The 14,998-nt window shown below is 38.0% G+C and overlaps 1 protein-coding gene across 3 annotated transcripts; it reads left to right on the forward strand.

Moving 5' to 3' along the window:
• LOC117921540 lies at nucleotides 1-13,953 on the forward strand. Of its 3 annotated transcripts, none has more exons than XM_034839450.1 (12): nucleotides 1-328; nucleotides 467-552; nucleotides 665-878; nucleotides 963-1,145; nucleotides 1,255-1,354; nucleotides 1,451-1,481; nucleotides 5,933-5,975; nucleotides 6,518-6,670; nucleotides 7,604-9,698; nucleotides 9,877-11,272; nucleotides 12,197-12,280; nucleotides 13,448-13,953. In XM_034839450.1, the coding sequence occupies exons 3-12, from the start codon at nucleotides 820-822 to the stop codon at nucleotides 13,510-13,512; spliced, it is 4,209 nt and encodes a 1,402-aa protein (XP_034695341.1). In that variant the 5' UTR covers nucleotides 1-328; nucleotides 467-552; nucleotides 665-819; the 3' UTR covers nucleotides 13,513-13,953. The 3 variants fall into 3 exon arrangements, with proteins under 3 accessions (XP_034695341.1, XP_034695339.1, XP_034695340.1); XM_034839448.1 differs by having other exon boundaries at nucleotides 2-328; nucleotides 9,856-11,272; XM_034839449.1 differs by lacking the exon at nucleotides 467-552 and having other exon boundaries at nucleotides 2-328; nucleotides 9,856-11,272.
• The last annotated feature ends 1,045 nt before the right edge of the window (nucleotides 13,954-14,998 follow it).

Below are 14,998 nucleotides of genomic sequence, written 5' to 3' on the forward strand. Positions count from 1 at the left end.
CCACCACCATCACTCTCTTCTCTCTCTCTCTCTACTGTATCTAGAGAGAGAAAGTTAAAAAAGAAAGAAAGGGAAAAAGAAAAAATAATTTATCATTTTGAGAAAGGAGTAAAGCGAAAACCTTCACCTACGAGACTCCATTGGTGGAGGGTAGGGTTTTCGTAAAACCAAAAAAACATAAAACACAAAACACAGCAAAATTCACAACACACACCGCCACTCTTTCAAACCACCCACAGAGGGAGAAGGCCGGAATGTCGGTTCCCACATGACCCGATTCGGGCGATCCGGTTCAGCCTTCCGAGATCTCGCCGCGTCGCCTGCTCAGGTGAGTTCCGATTTCCGACGATCCATTTCGCATTTGCTTCAATTCTTTCTCCCACTTTCCAGGGTTTGGTGGAATCAGATCTGGGTTGCTTCTGATTTGTGCTTTGGTTATGCTTCTGTTTGTGGTTTTTGTGGGTAGGATTTGCATTTTTTGGATTGGTCGATTTGAGTGGCGTCGGTGTTTTTTTTCCTCACTCTTTCCGTCTCTAATTTCGTCTCCAATTGGTGGGGTTTGGTGATTGGTTGGATTTTTTTCAGTTTGTTTGTTTGTTTGTTTGCTTCCTTTTTTCTTTTGTTTTTTTTTTGTTTTAATGTTTGATTTTTTTTTTGGTTGCAGAATCTACATTGTGGTTCTAAGGTTTTGTTGGTGGGGTTTTTGATGGTTTTAAGATTTGATTAATCAAGATTATCGCGATCTGCGCTGAGAAGTGCATACATTTGATTATATGAAAGAGGGCGCAGAAGAGGGAGTGTGAGTACAATCGAAGGAAAATGAAATCGGACGGGGCTCTTGACTATGCTGTATTCCAGTTGTCGCCCAAGCGGTCAAGGTGAGGATATTGTGGATGGGGTTTTATATTATGGAGATATTTCTATATTTGGTATTGATGTTTGTTGGGTTTCATTTTGGGCAGATGTGAATTATTTGTTTCCAGAGATGGAAACACTGAGAAGCTTGCATCGGGATTGGTAAAACCATTTGTGACTCATTTGAAGGTTGTGGAAGAACAGGTTGCATTGGCAGTTCAGTCTATTAAGCTCGAAGTTGAAAAATATAAAAATGCTGATTTGTGGTTCACTAAAGGAACGCTGGAGAGGTATGCTGATTTTCTGTGGAAAATTATTCGGCTTCTTGTGAACAGAGTTTGAAGTAGAAGTGGGTCTATTTTCGGCCTTTTGATTTGATTCGAGCTTCTTGTTTTTCAGGTTTGTGAGGTTTGTTAGTACACCAGAGGTTTTGGAACTGGTCAATACATTTGATGCAGAGGTGTCTCAGTTGGAAGCAGCCCGGACAATCTATTCGCAGGTAGGAGCTCCCAGGTTATTCATTGGAGAATATTTGCAATAATAATCCTGTAGCATACCCTTTATTTTACTGAATTTTGGGACTCTTCTATTTCAGGGGGTAGGAGATCCAGTTTCCAGCGCATCAGGTAGGTCTCATTGCTTTGAATGAACTCTTACAACTTTAATTTGTCTAAAATTACTTCCATATAGAATTTAATGCTGGTCCATTCTTTTTCTTTTTCTCTGTACCCTTTTAAATACACATGTAACTATGGTGTTTACATGAGATTTTGAATTCCTTATATTTCCTTGTGTGGCATTCTTCATTATGTATGAAGAGGAATCATGTCTAGTTCATTCCTTCCCATTTTTCACTTTATCTCTGATGAGGCATAAGTGGGACTGCTCACGGAGAAAGTTACTAGAAACAGAGGAATAGTTGCATAGCTAGGTTTAGTGATCTACCAATGACAGTAGTGGTTTTTGATGTCTTGGTTAGAAACCCTTAGCAGGATGGATGAAGTGAAGAAATATTTTTTTGGAGCGTTGTGTTCAATAAATGCCATGTCATTCACTACATCATGTTGCAGGTTTGCTATGTAGGCAGCCCATTTTATATAGGAGAACCTTAGATTGTCTATCTACAATTAAACAAGTTGAGCTAGGGTTTCACTCCTTTATGATAAGCAGAGGAATGAGGAATTAACATTGTGGCTGTGAGAATAAAAGTGAGAAAAAGGAAAAAGAAAAAGATAGAGAAGAAAAGATAAGGAAACCTTAGAGCCTCACTAAGGGCTTCTAGAGGTTTCACTCTAAAAGCAAAATAATGGAGTTTTACCATTGGAAATTGCAAGGTATGCAAAAACATAATATTATTCATCATAATTTCATTTTATAACAATTAACCTTATTCATAGGCTTTAGGAAGCCCTAAAAACTCAATTAAATGATGTCAAAAGAATCCTAACCTTACAATAACTTATTATGATCCTTAGTTCTTTCTCAGAACTCCTAAAACCTTCCAAATGATAAAATGAAAAAGAAAAGAAAACCTTTCTTTCTAGAATTAAAAAAATTAAAAAGTTATAGGAACTTCTTGTAATAGGAATTTCTAATAAAGAAGATTTTCTAAATTCTAAAATGATTTGAAACAGAAACTTCTAGAAAAAACCTTTTTTTAAAATATAACAGCTTAACTTAAATAGAAATTTCCAATAAAAAATTCTCAAATTTTAAATGAGGCTTACATACCTACTAATTACTAATTATGATGGTAAAGAACCCAAATTAGCAAAATCGTCCTTTTTTTTTTCATGAGTATACCTTGAAGACTCACCTCTAGACACTGTCAATGCTTGGTAATATTATTCAAATTTAAATTGAATGATGTCTATATGCAATAAGAAAAATAAGAACTTTCCTATTAGAAAAGTAAGAAAAAAAAAGAAGGAAAAGTGAGAGCTTAGAGATGGCACCAGTAGGTGATAAGAGAAATGTGACTAAACGTGAAGGGCATTAAAAGGATAAAGAAAGAGCCAAATAGGATGGATAATGATTCAATAAGGAAAAACCAATGGTTTAGCAGAAGATTAGGTTGATGATGGGGCAAGCAGGGAAGAAATAAGGCCTTAGTTGATTGTGTATAGGTTGATAAGGTTTCTTGTGGTTGAGTTGTATGGAGGAATGCAGTTGCCAATTGTGACCTCCCATGAATTTATCTGCTCTTGGTAGCTTGGACATAAATGCAAGAAATTCTTGCTTATACTTGTGCTAAAATAACTTCTGTTTCTTATTTTCTTTTTCCATAGTGGTAGGAGAGGCTATGAATTCTTGAAGTAATACCTTAGACCTTAAATATCTCAACCTTAAAATCAAGCTTGAAAACAAAATTGAGTGAGTTGAAAAATTCATGTCTTGTTCCTTTGGTGGCTGCAATGATCCATGATTGTAAGCCTGGATTTTAACTCAGAGTAGTGACAATGTTAAGGCATTTTTCATGTGCATTAATGGTTATGGGAAGGAATTTTTAGGATTGTGGTGTTCATCTATCAGCCATGGGAAGCTCATTCTAACTGTCCTTCCATAATATGAATAACATGGGACTATGCATGGGTCTAAAGAACACAAAACTTGATTCTTGGGTTGTGGATTAGTTTGGCACTCCATGTTAGGTTCCTTAAGGATGGAATTCTTGCTGGAATGGCTTGGGTGTCGCTTACAGAGGGCGTCTGTGAAACACTTGCAAAAGTAACTTTGTGTAGTCATGCTCAGCTGCATGTTTATCTTCTGCAGTGAAATTTAAAACTAAAATTGATGTTTTAGGCTGAGTGGTACATGGTTTTGCCTCTCTTGGTAACATTTTTCCAGATTGTTCTATCATCTGTTGGCTTAACATGCGGCTTTGAAGTTGAATTGGTTTTTGTTTCTATCCCCTTGTTGGCACGTCTTTTTCCTTTTCCTTTTCCTTTTCCTTTACAGCAGGGGGAAAGGCGGTTTAGGGATGTTGTGGGGAGACAAACATATTTGAAGATTTGAAGTACAAACATATTTTAATATCTTCAAATCTATATTAAAAGGATGCTTTTTGTGCTCTGTATTCCATGTTAGAGACATAATATATCCATGTTCTCTTTCATAGTTATCTTGGATTTCTACCATTTAGATGTTATTATATCATACGGCTTCTACTTGCCATTGTTTTTTTTTTTTTTGATAAGTAAAGGTTTAAGTTAATTCTACTTGCCATTGTTATTCCGTCTTTTTTTATCATTCTCATATTCACCACACTTTGTTAGTGGGGTTTTTTGTTTCCTTTTTCTAAACTAATATACAACTCTAAAACAGAATTTTTGGGCTTAGTGGGTTGAATTTTTTGATACAGAAACAAAGATTATTGAAGTGTTTGTCAGCTTGCCATAGGCTTTTTTTTTTTCCTCAACAGGAAGCATACAAATTTTATTGGAAACAAAATGAAGAAATATAGAGAAGGGTATGAGATCCTTGAACAATATCAAAAGGAAAGAAAAAAGGGAAAAAGAAAAAAGAGTATTGGACATCCACGAAAGAAAACCAGACGAGGGCACAACAGGAACTTAATCCACTTTCAAAAGGAAAAAAAAAAAAAAAGAGAGAGAGAGAAGACTCAATATGCTATGGTGCTGTTAGGGTGTCACTTTCCTCAGGGATAAAGTTGTTAGAGAATAGACCAATAATTTAGGAACTGTCAAATTGAAGTGGTTGGTACTGTGCTCTCCATGTCATTGGCTGCCTCTTTTTCGTAGTTGTTATGGGGATGGGTGTTGTTGTTGTTGGAGACACAACCCATTCTCTTCTTTTATGGTTATCTTCAATTCTATCTTTTGGAGGTTACCATATCAAACAGCTTCCACATGTCCCATTATTTCTAATACTCCCATGAACTTGTTGGTTGCATTTTTTTTAATTCCTTCTCTCTCTGAACTGTTGTATAACTATAGACATGACTTTGGGCCTATAAAGAAGGATAAGAGATCCTTCAAACAAAACCCACTGAGGAAAACCCATTAAAGCAAAGCTTAAATGAGAACCAATCCAGTCCCAAGAAAACAAGCTCTCAATAAGCTAGACATAGTGCTGTTAGACAGTTCATAAAAGCCAAAATTATTGGAAAATGGGCGAAGAGTGTAAAAACGGACTCTGGCATGTGGAGTGACAAACAAATGGAGAAACAAACAAATGCTTTACCTGTTACAGAGGCTTGAACCCAGGATTTCAAGAACAGTTTTTGACAAAAATATTTCTATGCTGTCTAATGTCTAGACAACAAACTAATGGTCAAATAACACTATTCAAAACAAGTGCACTGTTAAATGCATCTAGATATGCATGACATTTCTTTTCTACCATGGGGCCAGCCTTTAAGGTTATTGAAGGCTGTCAGCCTTGCCTTGCAAACTGGATTTGAGGAAATAAAATATATATAGAGAGAAAAACACCATTTGCATGGTGACTAGGTTCTATAAAAAAATCCAAGTAGAGCCAAAAACAAGAATTGTGGTGTTTCACTTAGGAAATCAAGAAACTACAATATGAGGTAAAAATTTCCATATTAGGAAGATTTGGAATTGGTTAGGGAAGTGTTCATTTAATTCTTGTCATTTGTAAATAATTCACAAATTATTGGTCTTACTATTTTCTTGATGGTTTTATTTGGTGAATTGTTGTTTTTAGAGAGGAGAAGAAAGTTTGATATCTGAAATCGTTTTAAGTGAATTCTGATATTGGTTAGCTGTACATTAATGCTGTGTGTTTGCTTACATTGGCTCCTTTGCCTCTCCTTTCCCAATTTCCAATGGCAGCTCAGCCATGTTGAAGTTGATACTGAAGAAAGAGCTGAAATCATAAGTCTTGTTTTGGAATATTTTATTTGTCATATTAATCTTTAAGCCGCAGTTTTGGCGGCTTTTTTAAATACAATTTTTATCCTTTACTTATCAAAAATAAAAAAATAAAATTTATTTGTCATATTAGCGAGCTGAAACCATAAGTCTTGTCTTGGAATATTTTATTTGTCATATTAGCTTGTTTACACAGTTGCCGGACCTGTAATTTGTTTCAGGTGGAGATGTAACAGGATCCATAGCCGCAGCTGACGCAACCAAGTAATACCTCTCTTTCTCTCTCTCTTTCCAGTTTGCTTTAGTTGCCAGGGATACATTATTTATTTAGATGTTAGCACAAAATGTTAGTGTTTGAAGCAGGGAGAACCTGGATAATGACCATGCCTTTAGATGAAACTGGATGTTTATAGTTTACAATTAGAACTGAACTGCCTGTCAAACCAAAAGAAAGAGAAAGTATCCAGGACCTTCATTGTGGCTGGTGTGATACAACTACCTATTCATATTTTTCCATTCTCAAAACTTAAAAGCCAGTAAAAAAAGAAAATTACTTGGATTTGTAAATAATTACGGAAATTTTTTAACAATTAGAGAAATAAATTTTGAATTTTTCATTTTAATGAAGAATTACCATTTTATTTATTTTTACAGTCAATTAATTCTAGATGAGATAGTAGAACATGAATGGGTGGTTAAACGGAGGTGTACCTGATCATGCTAACATTACGCGAATCACCCTCAGACTGATGTGTTGATGATATGCTGAATGTCAATCTAATGCTCTAATTTTCCCATTTACACAGGAAGGAGCTCCTGAGGGCCATTGATGTACGACTTGTCGCGGTTAGACAGGACTTAACCATGGCTTGTTCTCGGGCATCAGCTGCTGGTTTTAACCCAGAGACAGTAGCAGAACTCCAGATCTTTTCTGATAGGTTTGGTGCCCACCGGTTAAGGTAACAATTCTGGAATCATGTCTTCAGGCCAAACCTTCGTCTCTCTTATGTCACTTTTAGCATTCTTTTTCTTGGTAGCCTACTGTCCACCAGTGCAATTTTTTTTGAAATTTGTCCCCAGAAAGTGTGGACATGGAAAGGGTTTTGCTTGATTTTCAAATGAATTATTATTCTAATATCTAGGAAATTTAAGGGCCTATTGGGCAATTGTTTTTAAAAAACAGTTTTTTGTTTTTTAGAACAGGAAACAATGCTGAGAATTTATTAGCTCTTTTCTTGAAAATTTCCATTTTTCTACCGGGAGAAAAATTCATTATTAAACTTAGTCCTCTTTATCTTCTCTCTTCCCTGCTTTTATCATATTGCTTCATATACCATCAAATGTCTGGTTTGGGATTTGTTATTTTATCGGAGGAGATGAAGTGGGCCTCTATTGGGTTTTCTGGGCCCGGATTCCATTTCCAATATGTTGCATGATCGTACAAATACTTGGGTGGGCCACCATGCAGTAGAGTGGGTCCAACATGTGTTATGGTTGCTGACATGCTGTTGCATTACCATGAGAGTCCCCATATATATATATATATATATATATATATATATGATATATGGAGCGATGGTTCTTTCTGTTGGGCCCACCGTACTTGCTAATCAAATCTCAAAATCAGTTTCAGTTATCACACTCTAAAAATAAAAATGATAAAAACTATATAAAGTTAAAATAAATTAAATATTTGTTCCGAAAAAATAAAGAATAAAATAAAAACCCTGCATGTCACAATATGGCAGGTACAGCCGGTATGGCAGGTGTGGCAGTTCAAGTGCTGTTTTCTATTTTTCGAAGTTCGATCCGAAAAATTACAAAAAGAAAAAAAACTATTTATTTCCTAAAATGTAAAAATATTTTCTTATTATTTTTTCTTTCCTCCGCAGTGAAGCTTGTAGCAAATTCTTTTCATTGTGCCAAAGGCGGCCGGACCTCATCAGCACCGCAACATGGAAGGGCGGCGCCGACGACCGAGCCGTCAGGTCATCTTCCGGGTCGGACATGTCCATAGATGAGCCGCCCGAAAACAAACAGCCGGCGGCCCAAGAGCCTGAAGTGCCGAAGCCCTCCACGTGTCAGCCAACCAAGTCCACCACACTCAACTTCCCTGGTCGACGTAGCCTAGGCGAGAAGGAGAAGGAGAAGGAAGGCGACGGTGGTCCCGAGAAAGAGACTCCGACTCCGACTGAACCGTCGTCAGCGTCTTCAATTCAGGGGAGTCAACCCGCGAGGCGACTCAGCGTGCAGGACCGAATTAACCTCTTTGAGAACAAACAGAAGGAGAGCTCTACTAGCGGTAGTGGTGGAAAAGTCGTGGTTGGGAAGTCCGTTGAGCTGAGGCGGCTTTCTTCTGACGTGTCATCCGCTCCGGCGGTGGTTGAGAAGGCTGTTCTAAGGAGATGGAGTGGGGCCAGTGACATGAGCATTGATTTGAGCTTCGAAAAGAAGGATACGGAAAGCCCCTTGTGCACGCCTTCTATTTCTTCCCTTCCGCAGACCAAATCTTTGACCGATACAGCAACTCCAAATAGTGCCGAACCCAAGGGTGTTTTCCCCCCTAGACCCTGTGATTCTGGGTTCAAAGATCCATCGAATAGTGGGACTGGGTCGGTCTCAGTCCGGGCTGACGACCATCAAGCAGTTTCACAAACCCAATTCAGATCTTTTCAGGGTAAAGCAGAGAAGCTTGGTTTTACCAATCATTCGGCTTTGCAAGAGAGGTTGAAGGGTTCCTCTGCAGGTGAAGATCACGGTGTAAATAAAGATCAGGTAGCTTCTGAGATACAGTCAAAAGTTGTATCTGATCGGGCTGAGCCCGCAGGATTGAAAAACCAGGGCTCTGCTCTCACTCAGTTTGGAGTTTCTTCCAATAGAGTGGATGATGCTGGAAGTAGAGATCAGGCAATTGCTCAATCGGGTTTTTGGGGCTCTCTGAGACAAGCTGTAGAGGTTGCTCCGAATTCTAAGGATTTATCAAGTTCTCAGGCTCATTCCAAATTGCCCTCCGGGCAGCTGGAAGGTGGAATTGGTTCAAAAGTTAGGGAAGCTTCGTTGTCTGTAACAAAAGGGTCTGTGGTTGATGAACTGACTCCTCAGCCCCAGTGGAAGTCCTTTGTAGGAGAAATTGAGGAAGAGGAAAAGAGAGATTTGGCATCGTCAGACAAGAAACCCACAACAGTGGACGATTCTACACTGCAGAGAATGAAGTTCCAGAAGCAGGTTTCTGGTCCTGAACAGATCAAGAAGTCACAAGTAAAGAGGGATGAGAGCAGTTCCTTTTATGGGAATACTAAGCCTGCTTTTGCTGGTAAAAGGGGTTCAGATAATCAAGAGAGCTCCACTTCGTTCTCAACTGCACCTATAGAACAAGTTCAGAGGGTAAGGCAGTCTAAAGGAAATCAGGAACTCAATGATGAGCTGAAAATGAAGGCAAATGAACTTGAAAAGCTTTTTGCAGAGCACAAGCTTCGAGTTCCGGGAGATCTGTCCACCTCTTCAAGGAGAAGCAAGCCTGCCGACATGCAGGTGGAACCAGTAGTAAGTTCCCAGTACAGAAAACCCACAACTGAGATTGATTCTGCACAATTTCCTGACAAGAACATGATGACACCTGTGGGGAGTTCCAGTAATTTGGCAAAATTCAATGTTAGTCCAGTAATGAAAACTGTAGATAATGAAAATTATGGAGATACTCTCAGGCAGAATCTCTCTGAGCTTGGTTTTTCAGATGATTCTAGAGGAAAATTCTATGATCGGTATATGCAGAAAAGAGATGCAAAACTGAGGGAAGAATGGGGTTCTAAGAGGGCAGAGAAGGAGGCCAAGATGAAGGCTATGCAGGATACCCTTGAACGCAGTAGAGCGGAGATGAAGGCCAAATTTTCATTATCAGCAGACAGAAAGGATTCGGTATCCAATGCTCGTAGACGTGCTGAGAAACTCAGATCGTTCAATATGAGATCCGCTATGAAGAGGGAGCAGGTATTCTTTATTTTGATCATCTTATGAAGAAATAAGTCATATGATTATTAATTGGTAGATTTGGATGCTTTTTTTTTTTGAAAATTTTATGGTCAGTTTATTTTTTTTTTCCAAGTATCACTTGTAACTGGCAAATCATTGGTTTTCTTTTTGACAGTTGTCAATTGATTCCATTCAGAGTGAAGAGTATGAAGATGAATCTGCATTTCTTGAACAGAAGCCTTATGGTCAAGATAAATTGTTTAGTGAGGCAGCTTTTGGAGATAGTGCATCTAGGAGCACCCAAACCAAGAAGTTTTTGCCTAACAGGAATTTATCTTCAGCCACCCCTCGCACCTCAGCAACACCAGTTCCACGGTCATCTGCAAAAGCTCTCAATTCTAGTTCTGGGAGGCGAAGAGCGCAATCAGAAAATCCCCTTGCACAGTCTGTTCCCAACTTCTCTGATTTCAGAAAGGAAAACACAAAGCCTTCTTCTGGAATCAGCAAAGTAACACCGCGATCGCAGTTGAGAAGCATTGCCCGCACCAAGAGCAACAGTGATGAGATGACTCTTTTCAAGGAAGAGAAGCCAAGGCGATCTCAGTCCTTGAGGAAAAGCTCTGCTAATCCTGTAGAGAGTAAGGACTTGTCTGACTTGAACTCTGATGGTGTGGTTCTGGCACCATTAAAATTTGATAAAGAGCAGACTGAGCAAGGCCTCTATGACAAATTTTCTAAGAATGTGGAGTCAAAGCCTTTTCTTAGGAAGGGCAATGGCATAGGTCCTGGTGCTGGAGCTAGTATTGCTAAGTTGAAGGCCTCAATGGCATCTGAGGCTTTGAAAAATGAAGAAGAATTTGATGAGTCTGCCTTTGAGGTGGAAGATTCAGTGGATATGGTAAAAGAGGAGGAGGAAGAAGAAGAGTTTGAAACCATGACGGCAGAAGATGGTACAGATATGGATAATGGAAAACCAAGACTGAGCAATGAATCTGACAAATCAGGTAATTCTGAGTCTGAAAATGGTGATACTTTAAGATCTCTATCTCAAGTGGACCCTGCCTCAGTAGCTGAGTTGCCTGTGGCAGTTCCTTCGGCATTCCACACAATAGGGTCTGTGCAGGAGTCACCAGGGGAAAGCCCTGTGTCATGGAACTCTCGCATGCATCATTCTTTTTCTTATCCAAATGAGACCTCAGATATTGATGCATCTGTGGACTCTCCAATTGGAAGCCCTGCATCTTGGAATTCCCATTCACTTACCCAAACAGAGGCTGATGCTGCTCGGATGAGAAAGAAATGGGGAAGCGCTCAAAAACCTATTCTCGTTGCCAACTCTTCCCACAACCAATCTCGCAAGGATGTGACAAAAGGGTTTAAACGGTTATTAAAGTTTGGAAGGAAACACCGTGGGACAGAGAGTCTGGTTGATTGGATATCTGCTACAACTTCTGAAGGAGATGATGATACTGAAGATGGACGTGATCCTGCCAATCGTTCATCTGAAGATTTGAGGAAATCGAGAATGGGATTCTCTCAAGGTCATCCATCTGATGATAGCTTCAATGAAAGCGAGTTGTTCAATGAACATGGTAACCTATATGTTTCCTGATCTTTCAGTATTTGAGCATCTTTTTTTAAGGCTGCTTACATCAAATCAAGATTTAATTTGTTTTAGTAGAAATGTCTACAGCAATTTGCTACTTTTTTGAGTTTATATTTTTTTGAAGGATTGTGATGCATGTCCACACCTTCTTTCCTAGATATGAAAAATTATTATATTCATAGGCATTTTTGAACAAGGTCTCTCCAAACTCGTCTTTAGTTTATGGGATAATTTTAATTTATATGATTTAGTTCAATCAAAGGTGTTGTTTAGAAGAATGATCTCAATAGATCAAGTTCAGTGTCTGCAGCCTTAACTTCAACTCCTCTTCTCTATGAGGGAGTTGCTTAGGCTGCAAAGGTGCCATTTGGTGGTTCCATGAGCCCAAATGACTGTTTAAATCTCTACCATTCAATTTTTGAGTTCATTCGGAGGTCCAACTGGGATTCCTAATGTTGCTGAGCAATTAATCTAGGAAATGATTTGAGAACAAAAGAAATCTCTGCCATTCAATTTTTAGGTTGAGTTGGAGGTCCAACTAGGATTCCTAACGTTACAAAAGCTGAGGCTCATCTATGAGTTGATTTGAGAACAACCATAAAATCTTTGTTGTGCATCTCTCTCTTGTTTTCTTCCTTTGGGAAATTTCTGCTTATCAGAAACTGTTCTCAGTTTAAGACATCCTTTTCTTTTTCCTTTTCATATTCTACCCTTAAGCGAAAAGAAAAAAATCTAGCAAGCTTCTTTTTCAACAACTTTTTGTTTCTCAGGTTCAAACTTAAAAGAATGTTGTTTTATTTTATTTGTGCTTTATTTTTCTGTTTTAGTTTCCTTTTTATGCTTATGTTGTAGAGCAAGATATATGTCTAGATTTACAAGTTGAAAACTCAGTGCTGCTTTTTTCTTACAGTTCAAGCCTTACATAGCTCTATCCCAGCACCTCCTGCAAACTTCAAACTGAGGGAGGATCATCTATCTGGAAGCTCTTTAAAAGGTGAATGCTTATCTATTCTTGTTCAGTAGTTTGTCCTTGCCTTGTTGACTGTAGCTTTATGATTGCTTTAACTCTTAAGAAACACTGCAGTTGTGTGCAAAAAAGACATCCCATTCTGTATTTTTGTGGCAGGGATGGTATTTCTTACCTGACCTGACAAATCGCATGGGGTTGATGTCTGCCTTTCCAGCCCCATCTGGTTAGGTTCTGATATCCTCCTCTATGTCTCATTTATGAGTTAAATCTGGTTCATGTTGACCCTATCATAAGCACATTCTCTAGCATCACCAATTACAATATGCATCAGCTTAGAAGGGCACTCAAATGGCAACATGATTATCCTGGGAACTGCTGTAGGTTTGAGATAAGTAGTCCACTGTCATTGATTCAACATGTAAATACTTCAAACCAAACTTTAAAAACAAACTTCATGATTTGGTTATAACAGTACCACTGTTAATAGAAGGCCCACATTAGATTTAGAAAACAAATGCCAATTGCTTCCTTTTCAGTCAAGATCTCAGGTCCTAAACACTCGTGTATGGTGCAATGATTGGTAGTTATGGTATTGCCAGTGGTAAAAATGGTTCTTCCTAAGGGAAAAATGCATTGTTCTATTACAATCTGTTGCACCTTATACATTGCTTTGGACCTAAATTACTATTCCTACCTAGCTTGTGATAGTGATTTATTATCCAGTATTACAATAAACTAATATTGATATTTGGATAACATGGAGAAGAAGTGGGAATGGAAATTTGGTTTTGGGATTGAGTTTGTTCACCTTTCCAATAAGGACGGGGCTTTGGTCATTTGTGAAATTGTAAATGTTTGAGCTCAACCTGACTGGAATGACTGCCACCTTCGTATCTAGTTACATTGGCATGATTGAATGGGTTCTAACCAAGACAGCTAGGGTTTTTGCCACTCAGCAAACTTTTTTGAACCCAATATTATTATATGGCTGTTTAACTGCTGCCACCCCTATACCAAGTCTATGGTTGATGCAATTGAATGCTTCCTTTCTAACTGCATATCTTGGCCTTTGGAATTGACAATTTTACTTGTATATTGTAGTCTTTTGCATATATCTGATATAAATATATTAAATCTAATATTACATGTAAATGATCAATCATTTGTTCTTTTCTGGTCTAAATTTTACAGCTCCACGATCATTCTTCTCACTCTCATCCTTCCGGAGCAAGGGAAGTGACTCAAAGCCCAGATAACTGCCACTGAGAAAAACCCAGAGCTCTGAATGTCTGGTTCATCATCAATGGTGGGGTGTAAAGGATGATATATATATATATATAAATAGAAAATGCTTGAGGTAGGCACCATACAATCATATATAAAAGACCTACAATGCCATCTTGTATACTCCATGGATCTGTCAGGCCTTCCTCACAATTTAGTCAGTTATTTCTGATAGTTGTGTTGAAATATGTTGTATATTGTATTGAGCAAAAAGTCGCCAATTGGTGTGACATCATTGTGATTTTGGTAGTCCAGGGCATTCTTTTTCTCCTCTTCATTTGCTCTTTAGCCTTGTGTGATGTATATCAGAAGTTGAACTATTGTTAGAATCAGAAATGTTGACAGTTTTAAGAAGAGTGATGTGATTATGCGGAGTATAAGCTTGTAAAATATGGCTACTCTTTGTCCTATCATCATCATCATCATCATCATTGTCATCTTCTTGACTGCTGCTATTTTTCTGGGCTGTGATCTTGGTTGGACTTGTGGCCATGGAGAAACAACACATTTACTTCCTATTATTTGATTTCTGAGATTAAAGACTTAGATAAGGGCATGTGCTATTTGTTCATTCATGTCAAATGACAGGTGAATTCAGTAACTAGTGGCTGATGAGCAATATCAAATTATCCATTTTCTTTTGTCTTCTGTTTGCAACTAGGAATGGAACACTTCCAAGGCTGTGTTTGAAATGTTGGAGTAGAGAATGAGAATGAGTATTGTGTTGGAATTGTTTTTCGGAATGGGAATAGAAACAAAAAATTCATTGTTATGGAAACCAAATCAATCTGCTGTATTGTTGTTTTTGTCTTATTTTCATTCCTATTCCATGTAGTCCAAGGGAATAAGGAACTAGAGCAAGAAATTCATTCCATTTTTGATACGTTATTGCCTCTGGATTATTTATTAAAAATGAGAATAGGAATGAAAAATCAATTATCATGGAAATGGAAATCAGCTCTTTTAGGGATTTTGATTCTTTTACTTCTATGCATTTGGTCTAGGAGAATAAGTACTAGAATGAAGATGAATCATAATATTATGAAGAGAAAAAAAAGTTACAATCTCAACAAAAGTGAGTTTTGGTTTTCACGAGTATGCCATTTTTATTCCTATTATTGTTTCTAATAAGTAATCTAAATGCAGTAATAAATGTGAAATAGAATGAATAGGTTCCTATTCCTCGATGCCAAACATGCCTAGAAGAATTCAAAGTAGGTGAAATTTTCACTTTTAACTGCCAAACCTTTTTGGTTTGTCCTTACATAGATTATGTTCATCATGTTCTTGTCATTTGCAGTTCATTGTCTGATTCCATTCATCTGGTTCCATGGTTTGGCTAAGACACAACAAACTTCCCCTCTCGGACACTAGGACACAGTCATTTACATGAAGGCAATGAAGAAGAAAACTTCCCCAAAGTCCAAGAGCAACATGAAAATTAAAATAAGTTGCCGG

Source organism: Vitis riparia, chromosome 9, assembly GCF_004353265.1.
Source record: "Vitis riparia cultivar Riparia Gloire de Montpellier isolate 1030 chromosome 9, EGFV_Vit.rip_1.0, whole genome shotgun sequence".
Classification (NCBI taxonomy): domain Eukaryota; kingdom Viridiplantae; phylum Streptophyta; class Magnoliopsida; order Vitales; family Vitaceae; genus Vitis; species Vitis riparia.